This window comes from Notolepis coatsorum (assembly GCF_963971535.1).
Source record: "Notolepis coatsorum genome assembly, chromosome: 1".
NCBI classification, from domain to species: domain Eukaryota; kingdom Metazoa; phylum Chordata; class Actinopteri; order Aulopiformes; family Paralepididae; genus Notolepis; species Notolepis coatsorum.
Genome location: NC_140165.1, coordinates 176357133 through 176384258, shown reverse-complemented (window position 1 = coordinate 176384258; position 27126 = coordinate 176357133). Strand labels below are relative to the sequence as shown.

Below are 27126 nucleotides of genomic sequence, written 5' to 3'. Positions count from 1 at the left end.
CAGGGGCCAGTGTTGAATTGCAGTCTCCCGTAGGTGTCCCTTGAGAGAGGTTTTGAAAGTGGGTAGTGATCCACATTCCTTTACAGCTTTGGGTAGGGCGTTCCACATTGATGTGGCATAATTGCGAAACGTGTTTAGTCCCTTATTTGAGCCGAATCTGGGTTTAACATGATTTGTGGAGCTCCCTCTGGTGTTGTGATCGTGGTATTCACTGACCTTTGGGAAGTATTTTGACATGTACATGGGTACCTTGGTCGTGTAGTGTATCTTGTAGACCAGGCCCATTGCAAGTTGCTGTACTCTGTCGTCTACTCTAAGCCATCCTAGGTTGTCAAAGTGGGCAGGGGTGAGGTGGGTTCTAGGAGTAAGGTCAAGCAGTAGTCTGACCAGTTTGTTTTGAGATGTTTGTAATTTTGTTTTTAGCGCCTTTGAGGTGCTTTGGTACCATGAGGTGCAAGCATAGTCGTAGTACCCCTGAATGAGTTCTCCTGCCAGAGTCTTCAGGGTATTCTTGTTTACCAGAGAGGAGATCCGGTACAAGAATCGAGTTCGTTGGTTGACTTTTTTTATTACATTGGATACATTGGAAGCAGCCTGTCGCTGCTTTCCCTGCCAAGGCTTGCCCCTGCCCATTTGATTGTCTTTTGAACTCCTGCACTTCTTTGCTAGGTGTCCCTTTTTATTACAATTATGGCAGACAGCCTCTTTGAATCTGCAGTCATTTGCATAATGTGACGACCCCCCACACCTAAAACATTCCACCCCTTTTTTAAACACTTCATTTTTACCAGTCTCTTTATAGGCATGCTCCTTTCTGACTTGGTGCACTGTCGCTGTCTGTGACAACCCATTCTCCCTCTGTATGTCCCTAGCATTGTTTGCAGCCATCTCCATACCTTGGGAAATCTCCAGGGCTTTTTTAAAAGTCAGCGGCGGGGCTTCCCCCAGCAGGCGGCGCTGTATGGGGTCATTATTAATGCCGCAAACTAATCTGTCACGGAGCATATCGTCCAACACTGCCCCGAATTCACAATGTTCCGACAGTTGGCGTAGCTCAGCTACAAAGTTGGCTACAGACTGACCTTGCTTCCTGAACAGACTGTGGAATTTGAAATGTTGCACTATCACAGAGGGTCTTGGGTTGTGGTGGTTCCCCACAAGCTTGACTAAGTCTTCATATGGAATCTCCCCCGGTTTCAGTGGTGTGGCTAAATTCCTTATCAGCTTATAAGTCTTAGCCCCACACACACTCAGGAGAATAGAGCGCATTTTCGCCACGTCAGTAATTCCATTTGCATTGAAAAAATTTCCCAACCTTTCCTCGTACTCTGTCCAGTCCTCATTCGCTTCCACGAACTCACTGATAGTCCCAAACGTCGCCATCTGAGCGCAAGGCTCCTCTTCCACACTCGGCTCGTCTTCTTCTTCCGATGCTCTCCCGTCCCCGAGCGATGCCCCTTCAGTACCACTGCCGGCGTCGCTCATACGTTAGCCTTCCAGCTATAGCTTTAGCCTCACGCTAACAACAAACAAAAACAACCGGGATGACACGTCGCCAATCCAGTTTATCCTCGTCGCCAAAAATATGTGGTAACCTCTAATAATAATTAAGCCACACGACACGCTTGTGATCCCTTTGGTTTAGTAGTTTAGTGGAAAACGGGAGCAATGGAAGGTTGTACAATACAGGTGCGTCTTACACTCCGCGCACGTTAGTCATACAGGTAAGAACTCAGGCACCGGATACAGAGAATACCTCACGTATATATCTGTAGTTACAAAATAATATCCCTTGAGCGATAGCTCCCTCTAGTGGGGAAATATAGATACTGCATCAATATTAATCCTAGATATATATATAAAGCTGACATTATAACATAGACGTTGTAGGTCGGACAGAAGACGGTATGAAGCTGATCCATGACCTCAGTGGTGCACATAACCAATGTGGGGGTAGAACAGTCACTGCAATCTTGGCCAACACCCCGATACCTTGGTCAACACTACGAGACAACCACTCAGAGAGATGGGGAGATGGGGACAGGGGTTAGAGAGTTGTTTTTAGTGGGCGAAGTTGGAGCAATAAATACATGTAGTGAGCATATATTATGCATACATGGTGACAGTAGAATCAAAGTATATAAGTGTAGTGGATGTCCCTTACGGGCATCCATAGCTGTTGCTGTAAGGCGTGGCGCAGGCGCAGTTGTGTTAGATTAATAAAGACGTTACTTGAAATGGCCACGCTGTCCGAGTCCTTATATGAAACACCACCTAAGCTTTACCACATGGTGTCAGAAGTGTTCAACCCATGTCAGAAGGGTTAACCCGTTACCTAGGAGACGAAGAGAAGAGACTGGTCAAGCGGCGAGAGAGATATTACAGGCTATTACAAGAGATAGCACAACAGCTAACGTTAGCTAACTATGTCGGACGGCGAAGGGGCACCAGCACCGGCAGCAGGTCGCGCGCAGACGGACAGTTTCCATGTCAGCGCACCGGAGAAGTTTGACTGCACAGACGGCAAGAACTGGCCGAGATGGATCCGGAGGTTTGACAGATATCACGTCGCATCGGGACTGGATAGGAAAGGAGAGGCTTTCCAAGTCAATACGCTGATATACTTCATGGGAGATGAAGCGGAGGACATTCTAAATGCTACTCAGCTGAGTGCACAGGAAAGGCTCGTATATGCAACTGTGGTTACGTGTTTGGAAGAACATTTCGTAGGGCGACATAACGTCATATTCGAGCGTGCGCAGTTTAACGTACGTAAACAAGAGCCAGGGGAAGCCGCGGATAGCTTCATAACGGCAGTGCATAAACTCGCAGAACACTGTAACTTTGGGGTGTTGAGGGAGGAGTTAATCCGGGATCGCATTATTGTCGGGATAAAAGACCTGGCCCTTTCAGAGAAACTGCAGCTAGACGCTGACATGACATTGAACAAGGCCATCAGCCAAGTGAAACAGCAGGAAACGGTGAAGCAGCAACAGACTGTGATGCGGGGCGGGGCTACACACACAGAGGAAAGAAGAGAGGTGGATGAGCTCACCACATTTGTTACTCCATGTGGCCGCTTCTGTTTCAATGTCCTGCCGTTCGGGATCAGCTCTGGTCCAGAACATTTTCAGAGGCGCATGTCGCAGCTCTTGGACGGGCTGACGGGCATAATATGCCACGCAGATGACGTGCTGGTATGTGGCGTAGATAAGGCCCAGCATGATGAGAGGCTCACTGCGGTCCTGTCCAGGCTTCAGGAAGCCGGTCTGATCCTAAATGAAAAGTGCGTGTTCGCACAGACAGAGTTGGTGTTCGTGGGCCACAAAGACAGTGCAGGGGGCATAGCACCAGACCCATAGAAAGTGAGGGCAATCGGAGACATGCCCGCTCCACAAAATGTCGCAGACGTGAGACGGTTCCTGGGCATGGCCACATACATGGGAAAGTTTGTACCTCTTTTCACCGACACTACCAAACCACTACGGGATTTACTGGTGAAAGAGAATGCCTGGGTGTGGGGAGAGGTGCAGCAGACAGCCTTTGAAAAGGTGAAGTCTGATCTGGCCTCAGATAGGGTGCTGGCACAGTACAGGCCAAATGCTAAGACAAGAGTGTCTGCAGATGCATCATCTTTTGGAGCGGGAGCAGTCCTCACCCAAATGCAGGACAACAAGGAGTGGCGCCCAATAGCCTATATCTCACGCAGTCTCTCTGACACAGAGCAGAGATATGCCCAGGTGGAGAAGGAGGCGCTGGCAGTAACATGGGCATGCGAAAGGCTCAGCTCGTATATAATAGGCCTTCAATTTACCATAGAGACCGACCACAAGCCACTGTTGGCTCTGTTAGGTACGAAGGCACTAGATGACTTACCCCCAAGAATCCAGCGCTTTAGGCTTAGACTACTGAGATATACATACCACATAGTATATGTCCCAGGGAAAGCGTTGATAACGGCAGATGCATTATCAAGGGCCCCAATCGTGCGCACACTGACAGAGGAGGAAAGAGAGCTGGAAGGAGAAGCACAGGTGTTTGTTGAGGCAGTACAGCAGGGCCTACCAGCGTCTAAGGCAAAGCTGCAACAGATTGCTGAGGAACAGCAAAAGGACTCTGTCTGCAGACAGCTTATACAGCAGTGCAAAAAGGGGTGGCCAAGACAGGAGGAACTGCCACAGCAGCTAAAGCCCTACTGGATCTACCAGAGTGAGCTATACTGTGCAAGAGGCCTTTTAATGAAAGGACGGAGGATAGTAGTACCAGAGACTTTGCAAACAGAAATGCTGGCACGTTTACATGAGGGACACATGGGGATATCTAAGTGCAGAGCGAGAGCAGAGCAGTCAGTGTGGTGGATGGGCTTAAGTAGTCAGATCGCTAAGGTAGTAACACAGTGTGAAACATGTGTGAAGAGTCAGACACGGCATCCAGAGCCAATGATGCCATCGACATTGCCTCAGCGGCCGTGGCAAAAGGTAGGGGTGGATATGTTTTACCTAAAGGGCACCACCTACCTAAGTTAGCAGTAGACTACTATTCAAGGTACATTGAAATAGAGAAAACCCCCATTACCACAACTAAAGGAGTGATCGAGGCGTTAAAGGCCATGTACTCCAGACACGGGGTCCCAGAGGTCCTGCGGAGTGATAATGGTCCACAGTTTGCGTCAGCGGAGTTTGCCGCCTTTGCCACAGATTATGACTTTGCTCATGTGACAAGTAGCCCGTACTTTGCCCAGAGCAATGGAGAGGCAGAGAGAGCTGTCAAGACGGCTAAGTCACTGTTGAGTAAGAATGAAGACCCACACAGGGCACTATTAGCGTACAGAGTCACACCATTGCAGCATGGACCATCACCTGCTGAGCTCCTGATGGGCAGGAAGCTCCGCTCCCCACTGCCACAGGCGCCTGCTCACCTGAAACCACAATGGCCCAAAACGAAGGCCTTTCAGGAAAAGGACTACCAACTGAAACTGAGACAGACACAGAACTTTAATGAGAGACACCGGGCCACACAGAGGCCGGAACTGAGACCGGGTCAATCGGTGTGGATCTCCACCTCAAAACGGCCAGCTACGGTGCTCAGGAAGGCTGACACGCCACGCTCCTATGTGGTCCGGGCAGGAGAAGAGGTGGTGAGGAGGAACAGGGCTCATGTGCAAGCTCTCCCTGAGCCACAAGAGACACCGACTCCACAGGAGGAGCAAACAACGGAGGAGGAAATAGCACCAAGCGCCCTGACTAGAGAGAGAGAGAGTACAGAGACTAAAGTGAGAGACGTTCCAAGACGGCAGATAAAGCCACCAGAATGGCTCAAGGACTACGTTCAGTAAAAAAAAAAAAAAAAGGAGTGCTTCACCTCCTTACCTGTATTATCTGTGCAGGGATGTTATGTAATGTTACATCATTATGGTTCTCTTTAGAGTATTTCAACATATACTTGAGGAGGTTAGGTTTATTCCTGGGAGAAGGAGAGATGTAATGGATGTCTGTAGTAGATGTCTGAATATACTGGAGGATGGTTATACTTGAGGAGGTTAGGTTTATTCCTGGGAGAAGGGGAGATGTAGTGGATGTCCCTTACGGGCATCCATAGCTGTTGCTGTAAGGCGTGGCGCAGGCGCAGTTGTGTTAGATTAATAAAGACGTTACTTGAAATGGCCACGCTGTCCGAGTCCTTATATGAAACACCACCTAAGCTTTACCACAATAAGAAAATTGTGAAATTAAGTAATAGATAGAACTAAGAACTACTGCAAGTGTATGTATACAGGATGAGATACAAGACGATGGCTCAGGGCCATATGCCCCGGGGGGCAGGAGAAACCACTCAGAATTGGTCAGGGCAGAGCAGGTAAGGTTCAGCGCTGTAGGCCACACAGAAGGCGGTATGAAGCTGTTCCATGGGACCGGTTGGTGCTCATGTCCAGTATGAGGTAGAAGGTCACTGGAATGTCTATATTGATAAATTCACTCAGAGACAGAGGACAGGGGTTAAAAAATGCTCCCATGTCTGCAGAAAAGCAGACATGGGAGCAGATAGACATCCTAACTAAACTAGACAGATTCATCTAATAACCAGTTGAAGCTTGTAAAGGCATGATGACAAGCAGACAGAACAAATGACCCACCGTGCACTCTGCACTGGGCTGGACTCTACACGCAGGCGCGCGCGCGCACACACACACACACACACACACACACACACACACACACACACACACACACACACACACACACACACACACACACACACACACACACACACACACACACACACACACACACACACACACACACACACACACACACACACACACACACACACACACACACACAAACTTTCTCCTGCAGACTTTCCCTCACAGCAAAAAAAAGAAAAAAAAAAGACAAACACTACATACTTTCCCCGGACAGATCATCTGAGCTCCTCTTCAGTCGAGCTGCTGCGGTGTTTAAATCCGAAATATTGATAAATCCTCTGCCATTCTTGTGTAACATGTCATCTCTTCTCTAGAGTCTTCTTTCTCTGCTTCACGTGAAGTTAAATCTACTCTAGAAGTGAAACTGAAACTTAAAAAGCTTGCTGGTGGGGGTGGTAGCAATTAATTTACTCAGTGGATGCTTGAACACAGAATGACACTGACTACCGCGGCAAGCCTAGGTGGAACTAAGTGTAGCAGGGTGGATTATCCCTGCTTCGTGGGAACGGGTGTGCACAGCCACTGGGTAGCGAGACACAGTAGAACTCTGGCTAGTTGCACCTCCGTCTTTGGGGTCAGGAGCGTCAACTGGAGGCCGGCAGTGGGAGTGGATGGGACCTGGGATTTACCAACCTGGTCTGGTACTCTGGTCTTCCTCTCCCTTCCAGGGCGGTCAGCAGTACTCCCCAACTCGCTCTCACTTCCCCCAATTACTCCTTTAACCCTCCCACACCTAGTGACTGAATTGTAAATAAATAACTTAGTTCCCCCCGCAAGCAGTACCCTCCCTCAGTGACATTAGAAACCTTACAGTAAAAAGGGAAGAGTTGGATAGGAAGGGGTTAATGGTATTAACGTTACCCACACCAAAACAGTTGTTTATAGGCTCAGGAAGGGACACGCACACAGAACCCCCATCTAATTCTTTATAGTTAATTGTACTGTTCAGTTACAAAGATTTAATGGCAATGGTTTAAATAGAATGGAATCTTACCATTACCCAAGTTGTAACTCAATACCTTCTAGACACTTATATTATACACCAATGTGCTTGACTCATCACCCACGTCTGGGTTAGTACCAGGGATAATGCCTCTCTCAGGCTTTAATTATATGGTAAGGATAGTACCTCTCTAAGGCTTTACTTATGATACCACTGGTCAGTAACCTTCCCGCAGGGGAAGGGTTAATTAGATGGGAAATTATTATTAAAGAACAAACACGTTATCACACTCAAAGGAAATGAAAAAGGTGGGCCCACTTCAGTGGCGGCCGCTGGCGCTGGTGCCTTGTAGGTCGCAGTTCACATTAATAGGTCGAGTTGAAAATGTAATGCTCTGAGATGCTCTGGAGCAATCTCTCTCTGTCTCTCGGATCAATCAAATCAAATAATTAACACATGTATGTTGTCATTTTAAACAACTCACCATTCATTCATTATGCATCAGCAGCAGCTAAATTAATGTTATAGTTCACAACACAGCAGCGCGTTTTGAATCGCTAGCCTATTAATTATCGTCTCAGCAAGCACAGTCAATACTTTTTTCCGTAGCCGCATTTCGCGGAGACAGCTGTGTATAGCGAGAGAGAGAGAGCGAGAGAGAGAGAGAGAGAGAGAGAGACTCACTGTTTAGTTGAAACGTCCAGGGCAGGAGAGCTTGATAAACGTGTATAATCCACTGTTGATGTATTCCAGACCACTGTCCACTGTCTCCAGACTGCATCCGCCATATAGCTTGTTAGCCAAGTGTTAGCTTGTTAGCACAACACAAGTACATTTCTTTGTCCATTTTTCCGCGTCGAACAGACTGCAAACTACCTGGCGTTCTATCGCCATGCTCTAAGACAAACTCTAACCTTAACCAACTTTGAAAGAGTGCCTAAGCTTAACCATCTAAAGAACTTGCAGTCACGGCACGCTCTGCTGCCTGCATTTCACAACAACACAACAACACAACTATCTCTCACCAACGGACCGGAATAAGCTAGAATTGGAACATTAGAAATTGGATTCGGCCAATCAGAGATCGTCTCTGTGAAATTCTGCTACGGAAAAAAATACTGGCGTCGGCCAATCAGAGAGCGTCTCCGCGAAATGCGGCTACAGAAATTCTTGACGCTACTGGCTAGACCGCTTCAAATCGCGCCCGGATTCCAACATAATAGTCATATTTCAACGCACAACGCGTTATGCACTGATTGGCTGTGACGGATACAGCGATCAAACTGTGACGCGCACTCAGAGCGCTATCGCGTCTAGCCCGGGCAGAGAAATACGAAAAAATAAAAAAAACGTCACTTCCTGCTCAGGAAAACGAGTGTTTTTTTATTTTAGATAATAACGTTATATTGTGCATTGGAAATACAAACATACTTAAAATGAGTAAATATTATTAATTTTAAACATGTTTATATTATTTATAGGGCTATAAAACAAAACGAAAACGTTTTATTTTCTTCTTCTTCTCTGATTTAACAGCAGTCAGCAGGTGGGTCGGCGCCCTTGCGCCCCTAGTGGCAGAGCCGCCACTGGCCCACTTTACCAAAACAAAAGTCCTATTCTAATTCCGGCATGTAATGTTTATGGGGTACCCCTATGAACTGTAGTTAGCAACGTTAGCTTCACCCGTAGGCCGCATCACACTGTGTACTGTGCAATAAGATCCTGAGCACCGAAGCTCTAATGTACTCAACAAAGATGGCGGCCTCGCCGCACCACCACTGTCCGGGTGATAAGATGGCGTCGAACGATCTCGTCACGGGCGCTAGCAAGCGGGGCTGGAGCAGAGGGAGCAGTAGCGGGCTGAGAGCGCGTGCTGGGTGATGGCGACCTCTGCTGGACGGGATGAACTCCTGTGCTGGGCCGAAGACAGCCGGTGCAGAGCAGATGCCGAACGCCGGCGAAGACAGGCGGTTGACGGCCGGTGCTGGGTCGACGCGCAACAATAATCTGGCCCTACCTTAACTGAAGCTACTCTGTGGGTCCCAGACAGCCCTCCTGCTAGCCGCAACATACAATGACGCAGGGTGCCTCTAAACACCGGTCCTCTTCAAGCCACGCTGGCTGGGCACCTCACTGGAGGGGATATCTTTCATAAGCCAACACTTGGCTATACCGCTTGTCTTCTAGGATAACTCACTAGGGTTGTTCAGTGGGGACATGCAACACGCTACTACGCTTATATTTCTGATATAACCCGTAATATACTCAAGTTCAATACGTTCACCCGTGTGATCCACAACGGGGCTCAACGACACACGTCCTTCTCGGTTCACGTTCAACGCCGAAGAGGCTCGCCCTCCTCACTTCCGTTCCCGTTGACTTGCTTCCTTCTCCGTGTCTCGTACGCTCCACCTGCCACCACCGCCCCCTGCTGGTACCGCCAACTAGCCCCACAGGAAGCACTGGGTGGATAGAATATGATCCAGTTTACTGTTTATAATCCATATTCCAGCCGGTGAGAGAAGGAGAAACCTGCGTCATTGTTCGAGGGAATATCAATGGAAACTAGTTAATATGTCTTGGTGCACCAAGGGGAGATAAAAGGCAAGTCAGCACTTCTGAATAATAGCCACATATTTATTCAGGGTGCTACATAAGTATAAAAAAACTAAATATATATAATAATAATTATGAATATCTTTTTCCTGTTGTACCAAACTCGTACCGAACCATGACCCCAAAACCGAGGTACGTACCGAACCATGGCTTCTGTGTACCGTTACACCCCTATAGGTTCCTCCTACCATATAGACAGTTATGGAATAAGTCAATCTTCTCAGACGGGGTCCATGAGACAACATTTTATCAAATGGAGCCTGTGGTCTGATATGTACAGGGTATCTGTGGGGGGGGGGGGGGGGGGGGGGGGGCTGGCCCGGCTGTTTGGAGGTACAATTATATTAAATGTTTTTGTATTCAAGTTATTGGCTATGTTTTGTTTTTCTTTGCTAGTACGGTTGTGATAGGATAGGTTGAGAACCACTGTTACACCACTGCCTGTTGTCCACTTCCTGCAGAGAGAGACAGAGCACGGGAGTATGTGAGGGAGAGAGAGAGCTATGGGTACAACCTGGCGGATGATGAGAGCGACTTCGAGCAGAGGGACGAGGAGGCCAGGGAGGAGAGAAAGGAGAAGGTGAACGGAAGCACAAAGGAGCAAGAGAAAGATAAGAAGACGATGACAAAGGAGGAGGAGCCGCGGATGGAGGAGAAAAGGCAGGGCAATGAGGAGGAGCGCGCTAAAGAGCTGGAGGAGCTCCTGGCCGACGAGATCGGGAAGAAAGGGAAGGAGGAGAGGAGCGACAAGGAGCTGGAGGAGCTCCTCCGGGAGCTGAAGAAGAAGCGTTATGAGGCTGCAAAGGAGAGGGAGCTCCAAGGCTCAGAGGAGCAGGACGAGGAAGAGGAGGAGGTGGAGGAGAAGAAAAAGGAGGGCGAGGGGAAGGGTGAGGAGGATGAGGAGAAGATGCGGAGCGAGGAAAGGAGGAAAAGCGAGGCAGAGCTGCTGGAGGAGAAGGATAAGGTGGAGAGGGAACTGCAGGAGCTGACGGAAGTGGGGCAGGGCGGGGAGAGTGAGCCGGAGAAGGAGAAGGAGAGGCAGGAGAAGCAGGAGGAGCTAGAAGAGCTCCTTGTGAAGATGAAGCGTGCACGGGGGGAGGAGGAGGCGGAGGGGGAGCGGGGGAGAGAGAACGTGGTGGATGAGGGGGCAGCGGAGAAGATCGAGGAAGACGTAGAGAGCAACAAGTCGTCGGAGAAGAACGACGTGGAGAAGGGGGGGGAGGTGAAGGTGCCCCAGCAGAAGAGAGTGATGGAGAAGGCGAGTGACGAGGCCACGCGTCAGTTCCAGAGGGAGAGGTACAACGAAGAGGACGGCGAAGCGGACGATGAAGAGGATGGCGAGGACGAGTACGTCAGGGAGGACGAGGAGGAGCGAGGAGATGAGGATGGTGTAGAAGATGAAGGCGAGGTAAGTTCTGTCACTACGGTTACATGACAACTGTAGTCGAGTTTTAAATGTAAAAATGTACTTGGCAATGACAAGATTCTACAGTATGCTGTTCTGTTTAATGTCAACCTGGCTGGGGTTACTGTAGACAGTTTATATATATATTTGGATGTGTGTGAGATTATGTGCAAAATAAATCAGCATTGTTTTTTTGGTGAAGTGCTCCTTTAAGATATTCCGATATTTCAGCCAAATTCAGATAATTCTATTTCATTATGCTTGTAAATGTAGGATGGCAAGCTAATGTAATGTATAAACTAGCTAACGTGAAAGCCTTGATTCCTTGTATATGCCAGTTAGGGTACCTTGTGTATACGGTTTCCTTTTTTAAACCTTTTAAACCTATTTAAGCAGGAAGTCCCATTGAGATACAAGATCTCTTTTGCAAGGGAGACCTGGCCAAGATAACAGCAATAACATTTGCAATACATCACACAGCAATAAAATGTGTGATACATCACACAATAACATAATAAAAGTGCATGTATACAATATACAATACATCACGTGTAAACACAAAAACACAAAACAGAATAGTTTTACTCTTACTCATAGTATATATTCAGATTTTAATGATTTATTGCCTATAATATTTATTATAACGTATAATAACCGATACATACAGACCCTCATCTACACCTTTATTTACACTGTTTATTTTTTCTAAAATTGTATTGCCTATATTTATGTCTTTCTACTATTACCCTACTCCTCCCTCCTCCCCCATGCTCCTAGGACACCCACATTTCCCCAAGGGGATCAATAAAGGAATATCTGATCTTATCTTATCTTAACACATTCTCTGCCACCACTTTGATCATCCTAAACCATTCTCTGCCAGTACTGTCTATGGAGATGTTCACCTTCTTTGCAGTGCTATAACTTTTTAAATTGTATTGCTAAATTGACATTACTATGGCCCATTCAACATCGATTAGCTATCGTTCAGGATGTAGGAAAGTTTTACTTTTTCATTCACACATTCATACGAAAATACCGTCTAGAGTATAAATATGTTTTTATTGTTTTCTGCAGTATTTCCTAGAACGTGAGATATAGACATAAATGCATATATTAGATTTTCAAATGCCGTTTGATACCGATCAACGTTATATTAAAAATGTCAACTGTACATGGTCCTAAACGTTATGACTGATCATCAGCGGGTGAACGGAGGGGGGGGGGGGGTCGTTTATAATTCCGTGACCGACGTTAAATGATTTATGTAGTATGGGTGATATATAGATCAGAGCAGTTTGTATCGAGAATTATAAAGAAAAACGCTGAAACTCACGTCAGTCTCCTCGTACTGTTGGGCAAACAGATCCCAGTTATGTGATGTGGATCGATGCGATCCAGTTCCGGTTTGTATAATACTAATATACGCCCAAATCATGTGGATTATTGAGTTATGGCAACGGATCCATGTCCACGGTGTGTGTATTGAGTCTCGCGACAATAAACAAGTGGCCGGACGGAATAGGCAGACGCACCGGGATCACAAGAGATCCACTTCCGGTTGCAACTCGCCGATCAGCCACCAGGTGGCAGTATTGAAGCGTTGCAGAGTTGTGATGGCTCCCGCAGCATATGACAAGGCTCCGTGAGTGAAATATGAATACCATGACGAAAATATGAAATATGAACTTGAAACACGTCGTACGCCGTTATTGGCAGAATTCGCATGAACTTGAAACCCGTCGTACGACGTGATTGGCGGGAAAAGTGGTAATGTAGTGTATAAGCTAGCTAACGTGAAAGCCTTGATTTCTTAAATATCGTCTGTGTCTCTTCACCGCCTACAGGAACTGCTGGAGATCGAAGCTGAGCTGCGTAGAGTCGCTGCAGAGTTGAGGGAGCTACGCAGAGGATAAGAGACATGCACACACACACACAGCGCACACACAGCAGATTGACAGCCCCCTTTACCACGTTTCACATGTACAATTCACACATTCTCCAACTGTCAGTCCTCACATCCCGACAGTGATCAGTGGGACGTCTGTTCAGCTGTGTGAATCTGTAAGCCATCTTTTAGCAGAATTTATTCAGTTTTCTTCCTTTAATTTGTCATCCGTCTGTATATTTATACTGTATAAAGTATACACCTGTTTATATAGTGCAATAATGGAAAATTGTGTGTAAACTCGTACCTGTTCTTCTGACTGTTAAATGTTATAAGCAATGTATTTGCTGATATTTCTACACAGAAACACTTAATTTGTTTCATTATTGAATAGTAAGGAGGATTGTCGTTTTATGTGGCTCACGCACTGTTAAAACTCAGACTGTTTGTGAAGAACTGGCGTGACACACAAATACTGTCAGGAAGATGACAAGTCTGGATGTTCAGTGTTTCCTTTATACGTGTATTCACTATGTCGGGAAATTGACCCCATTGTTAGAGGAATCAAAAGATGATTCAATAATTGCTCAATCAAAACAAGCAAATAAAAGTAAAGTAAAACTATTCCATATATCAGTCATGATGGGCTATACATATCCAAATACTTTATTTTGTTTACAGTCACTGCATTGATATTGGAAATATAGCTCCAAATGTTCATGGAATGCCCCTAAATTTGGGAGTGTGTTCACACACACACACACACACACACACACACACACACACACACACACACACACACACACACACACACACACACACACACACACACACACACACACACACACACACACACACACACACAGAGACAGAAGTTGCACATCCATAGTATAAATAATCTGTATTATTTAACTTCACATTCATAGTATAAATATTATTATACAAACACATCTATAGTATAATATGATTATACAAACAAATCCCTAGTAGAAACAAGGGCAGTACTAATTATTACCAAACATTTACAAATTTTTTTACCTCATTTTGTAAATTTTAAGCCCGAGGGACTTTTAAAACAAATGTTTTATTCCAGACTCTCTGAGGCCCTCACCCAGCTATGGCCCTGGGTATTGACTCTCTAAGGGCCCTCACCCAGCTATGACCCTGGTATTGACTCTCTGAGGCCCTCACCCAGCTATGGCCCTGGGTATTGACTCTCTGAGGGCCTCACCCAGCTATGGCCCTGGGTATTGACTCTCTGAGGGCCTCACCCAGCTATGGCCCTGGGTATTGACTCTCTGAGGGCCCTCACCCAGCTATGGCCCTGGGTATTGACTCTCTAAGGGCCTCATCCAGCTATGGCCCTGGGTATTGACTCTCTAAGGGCCCTCATCCAGCTATGGCCCTGGGTATTGACTCTCTAAGGCCCTCATCCAGCTATGGCCCTGGGTATTGACTCTCTGAGGGCCTCATCCAGCTATGGCCCTGGGTATTGACTCTCTGAGGGCCTCATCCAGCTATGGCCCTGGGTATTGACTCTCTAAGGGCCCTCACCCAACTATGGCCCTGGTATTGACTCTCTAAGGGCCCTCACCCAGCTATGGCCCTGGGTATTGACTCTCTAAGGGCCCTCACCCAACTATGGCCCTGGTATTGACTCTCTAAGGGCCTCATCCAGCTATGGCCCTGGTATTGACTCTCTGAGGGCCCTCATCCAGCTATGACCCTGGGTATTGACTCTCTAAGGGCCCTCACCCAGCTATGGCCCTGGTATTGACTCTCTAAGGGCCCTCATCCAGCTATGGCCCTGGGTATTGACTCTCTGAGGGCCCTCATCCAGCTATGGCCCTGGGTATTGACTCTCTGAGGGCCTCACCCAGCTATGACCCTGGTATTGACTCTCTAAGGGCCCTCACCCAGCTATGGCCCTGACTCTGAGGGCCCTCATCCAGCTATGGCCCTGGGTATTGACTCTCTAAGGGCCCTCACCCAGCTATGGCCCTGGTATTGACTCTCTGAGGGCCCTCATCCAGCTATGACCCTGGGTATTGACTCTCTAAGGGCCCTCACCCAGCTATGGCCCTGGTATTGACTCTCTAAGGGCCCTCATCCAGCTATGGCCCTGGGTATTGACTCTCTGAGGGCCTCACCCAGCTATGACCCTGGGTATTGACTCTCTAAGGGCCCTCACCCAGCTATGGCCCTGACTCTGAGGGCCTCATCCAGCTCTGGCCCTGGGTATTGACTCTCTAAGGGCCCTCATCCAGCTATGGCCCTGGGTATTGACTCTCTAAGGGCCCTCACCCAGCTATGGCCCTGGGTATTGACTCTCTGAGGGCCCTCACCCAGCTATGGCCCTGGGTATTGACTCTCTGAGGGCCCTCACCCGGCTATGGCCCTGGGTATTGACTCTCTGAGGGCCCTCATCCAGCTATGGCCCTGGTATTGACTCTCTGAGGGCCCTCATCCAGCTATGGCCCTGACTCTGAGGGCCTCATCCAGCTATGGCCCTGGGTATTGACTCTCTAAGGGCCCTCACCCAGCTATGGCCCTGACTCTGAGGCCCTCATCCAGCTCTGGCCCTGGGTATTGACTCTCTGAGGGCCTCATCCAGCTCTGGCCCTGGGTATTTGGCAGCGCCCGGAGCAGTGGGTGGTTCAGTGTCACTTCAGCGGGGTGTGTTGAGGGAAGGTAGATCTTCACTTCCGGTCTTGCATTCACGTCCCTAACCTTTAGTCTGCCTCTGTCCCCAAAATAAACTACCTAATTTAGGCTACATTCACACTGCAAGTGAAAGTGGCTCAAATCTGATATATTTTTACTCATATATGACTCAGATCTGATTCTTTCATGACTGGGTGAACAGCACAAATCACATGAAATCTGATCTTTTCAATTCTCATTTGAGCCACTTTATCTGGTCCTAAATCAGATACAGGTCAGATCTTTTTTGCAATGTGACCTCAACAGCCATGCGGCTTTCACATCACTCTAGTTTAACATTTCCCTTTTTTTCTTACGTCCATCTTTATTGTTCATTTGCACATGCGGGTCAGTTCAGGAGTGTGACCAGTTCACACTGGAATCGGATATTGGCCACATTCAAAAAATAATGTGAACAGCCAAACAAAAAAGATCAGTATTGAGCACTAAGGCTTGCCGTGTGAACGTAGCCTTAGTCTAGGAGTGAACTGCTTGGCTACATAGAGGAAACACTGACAAAATGGTCCTGCCGTTTAATAATGTCAAGCTCGTCTTACACATGGGGACTGTGTGCACAGGGTGTTTTCTCTGGATACAGGGGTGCACACATGGGCATGTGCTCTGGATACAGGGGTGCACACATGGGCATGTTCTCTGGATACAGGGGTGCACACATGGGCATGTGCTCTGGATACAGGGGTGCACACATGGGCATGTTCTCTGGATACAGGGGTGCACACATGGGCATGTTCTCTGGATACAGGGGTGCACACATGGGCATTTTCTCTGGATACAGGGGTGCACACATGGGCATGTGCTCTGGATACAGGGGTGCACACATGGGCATGTGCTCTGGATACAGGGGTGCACACATGGGCATGTGCTCTGGATACAGGGGTGCACACATGGGCATGTGCTCTGGATACAGGGGTGCACAGATGGGTTTTCAGTTGGATAAGGTCTAAAAGTGTCACGTCAGGTTTACAGCCAGCTTTGCACTCTTATTTCACAAGCCGAGGAGGAGCAGAAGGAAAAGACAATAAAAGCCATTTGTTGTAAATTGATGACTGTATCAACTTGTATACTATTGTTGACTGACTCAGTAGTTTTGACTGACATTGCCATTCTCATGTGTGTTGCTCACTTGTGTAAATATAGCACCATCTATAAACGCCAAGGTCATACAAATGTGAAGAAACATCGCCCCCTGATGGACAGTTTGTAATAATGCACTTTTTTGTGCAACAGGTTCACAGTGGGGCTTGTGTCCATAGCGGACGTTTTTTTCAAGGCGGAACGCTTTGAAAAGCCAAAAAAAGCATGTTCAGAGCGTTTTCATAGCGTTTTTTTAGGGCACCGAGGGCGTTTATTTTTGCTTGGACCTCAATCTGCTTGAGCTCGCGCCTGCCGCGGCTCCGTCACTTGCTCGATGTTGATTGGTTGGGGGGAAAAAAGTTACCTTGATGAGCGCGCTCCTCTCCAAAAGTTTAACTAGTTTCAACTTTATGCGCTGGGAGCGTTCCGCCCAAAAACGCTGCCGCCGAGAGCGCATAAAACGCAAGGCGCTGCGCTGGGAAAAGGAGCGCGCCTGTCGCGTCTCCAGTATAGAAATGAATGACAGAAAGGAGCTGACAACTCATAAAACGTCCGCTATGGACACAAGCCTGTCCAATAACTGCAATAAGAGAATAATACAACAGCACATTAATATATGAACTATGTTACACATCAATGTATGCAATAATCAGCCAAATCCGTTCTGGTTACATTTCTTTGATCATTTTAATACGTAATCGAAATGCATTATATAGAATTCTAAATATATATATATATTTTTTAATTCTATATAGGCTACGAATACCAGATTTACAATAAGGTTGAATTAAAACTGATTAAAACAGTTTTAAAAATTAAAACACTGACAAATGCCATTCAACTTGTTCAAACACACTAACAACACACATGTAATCAACCACACTAATAACACAAGTAATCAGTAACACTGAATTAACCGGTTATTTGTTTGTTCCAAAGACGATGCCATGTTTGTTCATCTGAGATTAAACTGAAGAATGAATGTATTACATTTGTTTTCTACAGACGTGCAAAATCTTTTTCGATGTGATCGTAATCTTACAAACCAGCAAGAAAAGGTGGATGGAATGTCTAGAAGCGGAGGGGTCTGGGGAAGGGGTTCGGAAAAAAAAACAGGGTAAACTGAGAAAACACCACTAATATTTACTGGTCAATCAGAGTTCTGTATTTTGTGCCTGCTGTATCTTCTTTTATGCTACCTGTCAATCAATAAACGCAACGTGTACCAAATCAATCCCTGCCTCCCAGACATTATTGGCTATGTGCACCAAGTAAAAAAAATAATAATATCCATACTTAAAAGTATACTTTTAGTATATTTAGGATATTAAGTGTGCTTCTACCCATTCATGTACTAATTCAAAGTATGATAGTCATTCATATGCTGTAAGTACTGTAAGTAAAAAGGTTATAACAGATGTTTACCAAACTAAAGTTTTACTTTAGTAAACATATTAAAGGTGTACTATTTTAGTAAGCAAAAGTAACCAAAAATACATCAAAAGTACAATTTCAATATATTTAAGCACATCTTAAGTACAACTTTTAACAAACCAAGTACAACTCAAGTGGTTTCAATTGAACACAACTTTAGTATACTTTCAGAAAATATACTTAAATATACTTGTACTTACATCTTACTGACATAATTTGAACAGCTGATCAAAGAGCAGAGATGGAACTAATACTGAAATATATGACTCAAGTAGAAGAAGTACTTAAATGTATTACTCAAGTAGAAGAAGTACTGAAATATATTACTCAAGTAGAAGTACTGAAATACCAAAATATGAAGTACCGTTACATTTATTAGTAGGAGTAAGAGTACTTGCCTGGAAAAAAAATAAAACAGCAGCACTCCAGACAAAAATACAAACCATTCATAACCATGAGTAATTACCCATATGGAGACGTTTTATAAGAAACAGTTCCTGTCTTCAGATACCATTGCCTTATTAATCTCATCTATGTTTTCATGTTATTATGCATTCAATTACTGGTTGCCCAATGCACCCATATATGGCAGATTCTACATTTCTTGTAAAAATAATTGTGAATTTACAGTCATGTTTTACTATGTTTTTTCTGGTAGACCATATAAATATCTTGTAAAATGTATTTTCCATATGAGTAACAATGTGGTTGCTTTCAGACAGACATCACAAAGATTGTATGAATGTTTCAATACTGTCCCCCCAAAATGAACTACCGGTAAGTGCTCCTTTTGGCATGGTCTTTGGGCCTGGTCTTTTGGGATGGTCCTTTTTTAATCATATCAACAAAGCTAGTAGCTTATCAGTTATGAGAGACGTTAAAGGGTTCATTCAGCTTTTTGGACCCTAGTCCCACTTCCTACTTACCAATGATGTTGTTGATCGGTAAAGTCCTTCCTCTGCACAATCCATGCTGTTCTTCATACTGGATACCTGTAGCTCCAGCTACGTAGTCACAAACTAATACAAAGTCAATGGGGCCACACTCCTGTCTGTACAAGCTGACTGAAACAAACAAATCTATACTCCACAGTGCACATAAAGTACATTTCAGTTAGCTTCAATCAGCTTGTACAGACAGGAGCTTGGACCCACTGAATTTGCATTAGTTTGTGGCTAACTAGTATCCAGTATGAAGAACAGCATAGATTGTGCAGAGGAAGGACTCCAACAACATCAGAATTACCCCTTTAAGACTATGTATGTGATAATGTGCATAATTAATAAAATATTACTTTTTGAACTGCCCCTTTAAAGGAAAACACCTACATACGGATCAGCTAGCCAAGTTTAAAACCTTTTTTGGCCAATAGCACAGAGAGGTATCTATGGTATCCATCTTCTTGTCTGACTCTGGAGAAGACGGTAAGCACATTTCCCACAATGTTGGTGGGTTCCTTTAATACATTGAGTGCCAGCCACGAGAAATCTCGTTATTTCATGCCATGCGTTGAGTGCCAACGACGAGAAATCTCGTTATTTAATCGTTATTTTTTTTATTAGAGATTTCCATAAATTGTTCATCAATCTAGCCTCACGTTACCATTGGGGATCTATCTGAGCTCGAACAGGGAAAATACCGCCCCCTATCATCTCCCCGGATGGTATTGCACCCATTGGATTGGACTGAATGAAATGGATGGGAAAAAAAGAGTCCGGAATCCACATTTTACTTGTCAGGCATGTAACCGGAGACGATCCCATTCATTGCCGAGCCGCAGAACAGTGTGGAATATGTGTTTCCAGTACCCAGCGTTGGATCAATAAACGCGATCGATATGTGGAATGGCGATCAGGAATTGGAATAATCTTTTTGGAGAACATCTGATCTGAGGTAAGGAATCTATTTGACCAGTCTTGGGATAATCAGAGTTTTTTTCACCTATATCTCAGCGTGTCCCATATGTGTGTGTGCGTGTGTGTGTGTGTGTGCTGATCAGGAAATAAGATAATCGATTTTTCAGCCCGCTTCTCTAGCGTGCATAAGTACACATATACTATCGATAATCTAGCGTTTATTTGAAAACGATTCATAAATAGGCAGAAAAATTACAACGTGTTTTGTGTATTCCACTAAAGCACGATTCCTGCAGAATCACCTTTTTTTCTGGAAGTTTCCAAAAACGAAAGTTTTTCAAAATGGTATAAAACGGAAATGTACCGATTAAAAAACAATCCGTTTTGACAATGTTGACTGCAAACAAGTCATTGATAAGCGACGGGCGTATTAGACAAATAGCCATCATTTAAGATATAGTTTATGCGTTCGCAAATGTGCTCGCCCTCCCATTGACTACAGCGCCGGCACTCAAGCGCTAAATCGTTCGCCCCCTGCTGGCACTCAAAGTGTTAAAGGGGCAGTTAAAAAAGTTTTTTTATGAATTATGCACATTATCACATACATAGTCTTTCACAAATTTATTTGGTTTGGAGTTTTTTTTTTTATTAGAATTTGTCTTCTAAGTAAGGAGGGACACATTCCATGGTGTTACAATACAAGTCAGAGTGTCAGGGAAGACGTGTCTTGATGGAGCTGAGACGCAGTAGCTGCTGGTGCCTCTTAAGGGGAACTGCACCCAATTTAAGAATTCATAAATGTTATTACTGTGGTCCAAGACGGTCCAAAGATATTGGTGAACTCTCCAAATCTAAAAACTAGAGTGCTAAAACTCAAATGTGTGATGTCCTCAAGTATACATGAGATAAAAAAAAATATTATTAGATGATTATTTGTTGGTTTCACAGCCGGGAACTCTATCGAATAATAAAAATAAAACATTGTGTTTGTCCACAAAAACAGTCTCCTTATCATTCTCAGTGGAGCAGCTCCAGACTTTATACCCAATGACATCTTACTTATCTGGTTTCTGGCTTTGGGAGAAAGTAGTTCATATTGATTGAACTTTCCCAGGCCAAGGAAATTAAATATAGGCTGTATGGTGAAGGCTGAGAAGTGGCTAGAAAACGATTCCCGTTCCCACCTCGGCAGACTACACAATTTTCACTCTGGGTGAAAGATATATTGGTGTAGATTTATGTAATGGTATGATACCGTAATGGTATGATTCTGGCCTGGTAGGTTAAGCCACCGTTCGACGCAGTTTCTATATCTATCCCACGTGTCTGTGTAAAATCTTGTACACGTTCTTTCTGAACGGACATGAGATGCATATAACATTGTTTCCAAACCTTTTTGCGAACTTTAGAAGGTGTTTTTTGTACATTTTCGTCCGTAACGTTACTCTGTGGATGTCATTTGTTGACACCGGATGACGCTGTATCCTTGCAACAAAGAGAGCTGCTATTGGTCGAGCGCAAGATACGTGACCAATTACGTCAAATAAAACTCTGTGGTGACCAAATATCCGTTTGCGAGGAAAAATCTAGTCCCAACTTTAAAATTATGATTGCGCAAAACGGGCTAGTTTGTCAATGGAGAACTTTTTGTTCCTAAATCTACACCAATATATCTTTCACCCAGATTGAAAATTGTGTAGTCCGCCGAGGTGGGAACGAGATGAAACGATACAGCCTTCACCTTACAGCCTAATATTAGAATTCTTCATTCGGGTGATGTACGGTTCACCTTTAGAGTAGAGTTTCTTTAAGCAGTGGGTAAACCTGAAGCTGAAGAGGTGTCTGGAGACACTGTACTGGTAGCTTGAGAACCAGAAGCTGTCCACTGGCCCAGGACTGACTGGATGTGACTGAGTAGAGAGGAGAAGAACTGGGGCACTCCCTCATAGCCTGAACAGAAAGATACAGCACCAGGGGGTTTGGTTACAATATCCATCATTTGGAAAAGAAAATGACACTCTTACAAAATGATTACCGTTGTAGTCGTCTTAAGACCCTAACCCTAGCACTTTTCTTTTTATATTACTTGTATTTCTGTGACACATTAATCCACCATGATTATGGTGGCTATTGTAGTACAAAAAGGAGGGGTTGTGTAGACCTAAAAAACTGCAACATTATGGGAAATGCGGGTATCAATTTCCTCTCTGTGCGTTCAGTAGAAAGCTATCCGGCTGCAATCTAGCCTAGTTTAGCACAAATTAATGGAAGTGGATACAGATCAGTTAGCCTAGTTTAAAACTCAGGTGTTTTTGGCCACCAGGTAGGCTAGCTGATCTGTATCCGCTTCCATTCATTTGTGCTAAGCTAGGCTAGCTTGCAGCCAGATGATTTTCTACTGAACGCACAGAGAGGAAATTGGTATCCATCTTCTTGTCTGACTCTGCGCACTTCCCATAATGTTGGCGTGTTCCTTTTAGAAAAGAATAGCCACACAAGAGTTCATACTTGTGAGAGGGGAAGAAACTTCTTCTTATTTATTATGCCATCTGACATAGAATAAAGTGTCAAGTTCTAGTGAAAGTGAATTCAGTAAGGAATACATATCAAATAGATACAGACAGACGGCAAGTAGAAATTGTATTCCAAAATGATACATCATGTTATGAAATTACCCTTAATAATTTCAGTGTGTGTGTATGCGTGCGCATGTGCCACATGCCTGTGTTGTACTGTGTGTGTATATGCGTGCACTCACCGGGAAAGATGTTGATGTCTATGACGGTGAGAGTGTGTGTGTGTATGCTGATGATGACGTCTACTCCGAACAGAGCCATGCCCAGCTGGAGCCTCAGCTCCCTCACCAGGGCAGACACGGCATCTGAGCTGGGAGGGGGTAGGCACGGCATCTGCTCATCCAACTGAGAGGAGAGAGAGAGAGGGAGAGAATCACCAATGCTAAGTCAGAGTGCTGGGTCAGTCGGCAGGTAGGGGTAGTGCCTGGCTCAAGGACACTTCCAACAGGGATGGAAATGTTGGCTGTTGTAGGGGGATCAAACCTGTGACCTTCCAATATCTGACTAAAAGACAACCCTGCCACCTATGGGTTATGACAGACACGGATAGATCGATACAGACAGACAGACAGACTGATAGATACTAACTGCTGTAAGGTGGGAGGTAGACTCCGGCTTGGACACCTCATGACTGTTGAAGAAGATAGTCTTCCTGTCTGGAAGACAAAATTATACATCCCTGATCACAATAAGATTATACATAAGACTGACCTCACAATATGATTATACATAAGACTGTCCTCACAATAGGATTATACATAAGACTGTCCTCACAATATGATTATACATAAGACTGTCCTCACAATAAGATTATACATAAGACTGTCCTCACAATAGGATTATACATAAAACTGTCCTCACAATAGGATTATACAAAGGACTGCAAAAAACACAAACACAGCAGATTCAGGAGACAAATGAGAAGAAGAGGAGAAAAGGTAGAAGAGAGAAGAGAGAATAGAAGAGGATAGAAGAGAGAAGGTAGAAGAAAAGAGAAGAGGATAGAAGAGAGATGGTAGAAGATAAGAGAAGGTAGAGGAGAAAATGTAGAAGAGAAGAGAGAAGGTAGAAGAGAAAATGGAGAAGAGAGAAGGTAGAAGAGAAAAGGGAAGAGAGGAGAGAAGATAAGAGGGAGAAGGTAGAAGAGAAGAGAATAGAAGAGAGAGAAGGTAGAAGAGAAGAGGGAAGCGAGAAGGTAGAAGAGAAGAGGGAAGGGAGAAGAGAAGAGGGAAGGGAGAAGAGAAGAGGGAAGGGAGAAGATGATAGAAGCGAAGAAAAGACGTAGACTAACCACAGGGTCCAGAGGGGAAGTTCTTGAGCGAGGGTCTCTCCACACAGAAATGCTTGTCTCCCACTATGAACACCTTGTGCAGCACGGCTCCATGGTTGACAAAGCTCTGGAGGACGCAGGGTGGGTGGACATCAGCCAGCCCCCCGGTGCTGAAGATCAAAGACATCTAGAGTAGACACAGAGAGGAACAAGGATGTTATTCATGATGAGGTTGTGGTAAGATTTTCTATAAAGCCTGAGTCTTTTCTATAAAGGAGGTGCACATCCAGAGCCTGCAGAATAATGAAAGACCCTCACCACCCCAACAACAGCCTGTTCAAGCTGCTGCGGTCAGGCAAGCGCCTCCGCATACACGCAGCAAGAACAGAGAGATTAAGGCTCAGCCTCTTCCCCCAGGCCATCAGAACATTGAACACTGATCTCTCCACACACACACACACACACACACACACACACACACACACACACACACACACACACACACACACACACACACACACACACACACACACACACACACACACACACACACACACACACACACACACACACACACACACACACACACACACACACACACCTACACACACACACACACACACACACACACACACACACACACACACACATTCTGCACTCGGACACTGGTGCGCAACGACTCTGTGGAGTCTGGTCCACTCGCGCCTGACTTTGTGGCGATGTCACGCTAAGATGTGTACTGTACATACTGTACTACTATAGGGCAGCACAGTATCTGTGATCTCCTAATAAAACAACTCATTAGAATAATATAAGCCTACTGTTCATTCATTACGCACGTATAGGCAGGGGTGTAGCTCCAGATTCTGGGCCCCATGAAAGAATGTATTTGTAGGCCCCCAGTGAATGCGAGCGCGCGTAAGGCGCAAGCGGGCATTTTTTTGGCCATTTTTTTATTGATGAAAACGCATAATATGGTTTTCACCTATACATTCGGATCAGCAGTTCAGCACCTGCACTGTTGGTGGGTGAGCCTAGTAAAGGATGTCGCATTGCGTTCATCTTCAATGAATGGACCAATGCAATAGTCTACCAAAGCCCCCCCTCTCTCTCTATATATCTCACACACACACACACACACACACACACACACACACACACACACACACACACACACACACACACACACACACACACACACACACACACACTTCAGAAAGAAACATAGTATCAATGAGAGCATCAATAATACACCTGAGTGATGTCTAGTAAAAAATTAAAAAAAAAAAAACACTTTTTTTTGGGCCCCCCCCCCCCCAGTGCTGGGCCCTTGGAATCATCCTAAGCTACCCCCCCCCAGCTACGCCCCTGCGTATAGGGCTGTCTCGGTAACCGCATCACCGTAATCCTGCGGTGTGTCAAGGCACCCGCAGATGGGGAACAGACAACCGCGATATATGACGAGGCGTCCGTTTTCCTGAGCTATGAGCTAACTTCACGTTTCCATACAGTTTACAACTCACAGATGAAATCAGGATTTATTTTCATATCCTGGACTCGAGCCCCCAATGTTTACCTTTTCCTGTATTCATCTTTTTTTTAATCTACTTTTTCTCCCCATTTTTTCTATTTTTCTCCCATTCCAATTTCGTATTATTCAATTCTACCCTCCCCTGTCTCAAACGCGTCTCTACTTTCCGTAGCTGCATTTCTGCAGACCCCTCTCTGATTGGTTGAGCCCATTTCTGCAGACCCCTCTCTGATTTGTTGAGCGAAGCCCCTCTCTGATCGCTATAGTTTCCCAACAGGAGTAAAGTCTGGAACGCACCACAGCCTGTCACAAGCAGTAGAGATGTGTCGTAGCAATCCGAAGTGACATTGACCACCAGACTCTTTCTCTTAACACTGTCGCCTAGAACACGCCCTCTTTTTGACGGGTCGGTTTGAATTTGACAGCGCGCGGAAGCTTTGAGTTTGATAGTGAGATAGTTGGTTAAAGTGAGTATAGAGTAAGTAGTAGAGTGTTATTTTGTTTTTTGTATAGTGTAGTTTCCCCCAACGGCTTTTAGCTGTTTGGGGGAAATTGACGTTTGTCTCGAGGCTCGGACGGGAAATCATGGCAACAAACATTTCGAACAGTGGGCGGATTCCGAGACAGACGGATGAAATGAATGAACGAAAATATGGGTTAAGATTAACAGTTGAGGTGGACATTGAGGGGCCTGATAGAGTCACAATGATGGAGCTTTTGAGGGCGATAAAGTCGGAGTGTGGGACTGTCATTGGATGTCGATACAAGACGCCCAAGAAGTATGAAATCATGTTGATGGATGAGAAGGTGAAGGAGAAACTGATGGACGGATTTAAAATCAAGGACAGTAGAATAATGGCAACAGAACTGTCGAACGATGAGGTTGTCGTCTCTTTTTTGGGTCTGCCTTTATACGTAACGGATGAGGACATTCTCGAGAAACTGAAGCTATGGGGTGTGGCGGCGGTAACGCAGATTAAGAGAAGGACGTGGCCTGGAACAGACATTATAGACGGCACAAGGTTCGTGAAAGTGAAGTTCACTGAGTATGTCAAATCCCTGCCGTATTCGACCCGGTTTGAGACTCAACAGGGGATGGAACATTTTCGAGTGATCCATAATAGGCAGGTGCGAGTTTGTAGGCTGTGTCTTCAGCCTGGTCATGTCCTGAGAGATTGCCCGGACTTCAAATGTCACAAATGTGCCCAGCAGGGTCACTACGCTCGAGAGTGTGACACTGAACGAAAGTTCAGGGGATGTGATGAAAAGTACGAGCAGTGTACATGCACGCCCTGGAAGCGCTACGAGGAGCAGGGTACGAGAGGTGAGACCGGTGGGGCTGCCAAGAAGAGTGGAAACGACGGAGGAGAAGCCACTGAGACGGAGAAAACAGGTGGAGAGGACGAGGGTGAGGCAGAAGCAGATGATGAAGACGAAGGAGAGGAAGAAGACGAAGGAGATGATGAAGCGGAGGAGGATGAGGAAGAGGAGGAGATCACGCAGACCCCAGATGGAGATCAAGTGGAGACGGCGACAGGGGAGAGCGCAGAGCTGAGTGCGCGTCAGAGTGAACAGGAGAGTGACGGCCCGAGCACACAGCACGC

The 27126-nt window shown here is 45.6% G+C and overlaps 2 protein-coding genes across 2 annotated transcripts in view; one reads left to right on the top strand and one right to left on the bottom strand.

Moving 5' to 3' along the window:
- The window catches only part of LOC311223531 (uncharacterized protein), a 42646-nt gene extending 28726 nt beyond the window's left edge, over window positions 1-13920 (top strand). The window contains exons 5-6 of the mRNA XM_084308312.1: window positions 10226-11172; window positions 13017-13920. Coding sequence (XP_084164438.1) covers window positions 10226-11172; window positions 13017-13085 — 1016 coding nt within the window. The 3' untranslated portion in view covers window positions 13086-13920. The remainder of the gene's footprint in view (window positions 1-10225; window positions 11173-13016) is intronic.
- A 2393-nt stretch (window positions 13921-16313) lies between these two features.
- Window positions 16314-27126, bottom strand: part of LOC311223520 (inositol-tetrakisphosphate 1-kinase-like) — a gene marked incomplete at both ends in the record, with an annotated part of 124287 nt that continues 113474 nt past the window's right edge. The window contains 5 exons of the mRNA XM_084308301.1: window positions 16314-16678; window positions 22003-22095; window positions 22904-23066; window positions 23310-23377; window positions 24013-24178. Of these exons, the coding sequence (XP_084164427.1) occupies window positions 16314-16678; window positions 22003-22095; window positions 22904-23066; window positions 23310-23377; window positions 24013-24178 (855 nt within the window). The remainder of the gene's footprint in view (window positions 16679-22002; window positions 22096-22903; window positions 23067-23309; window positions 23378-24012; window positions 24179-27126) is intronic.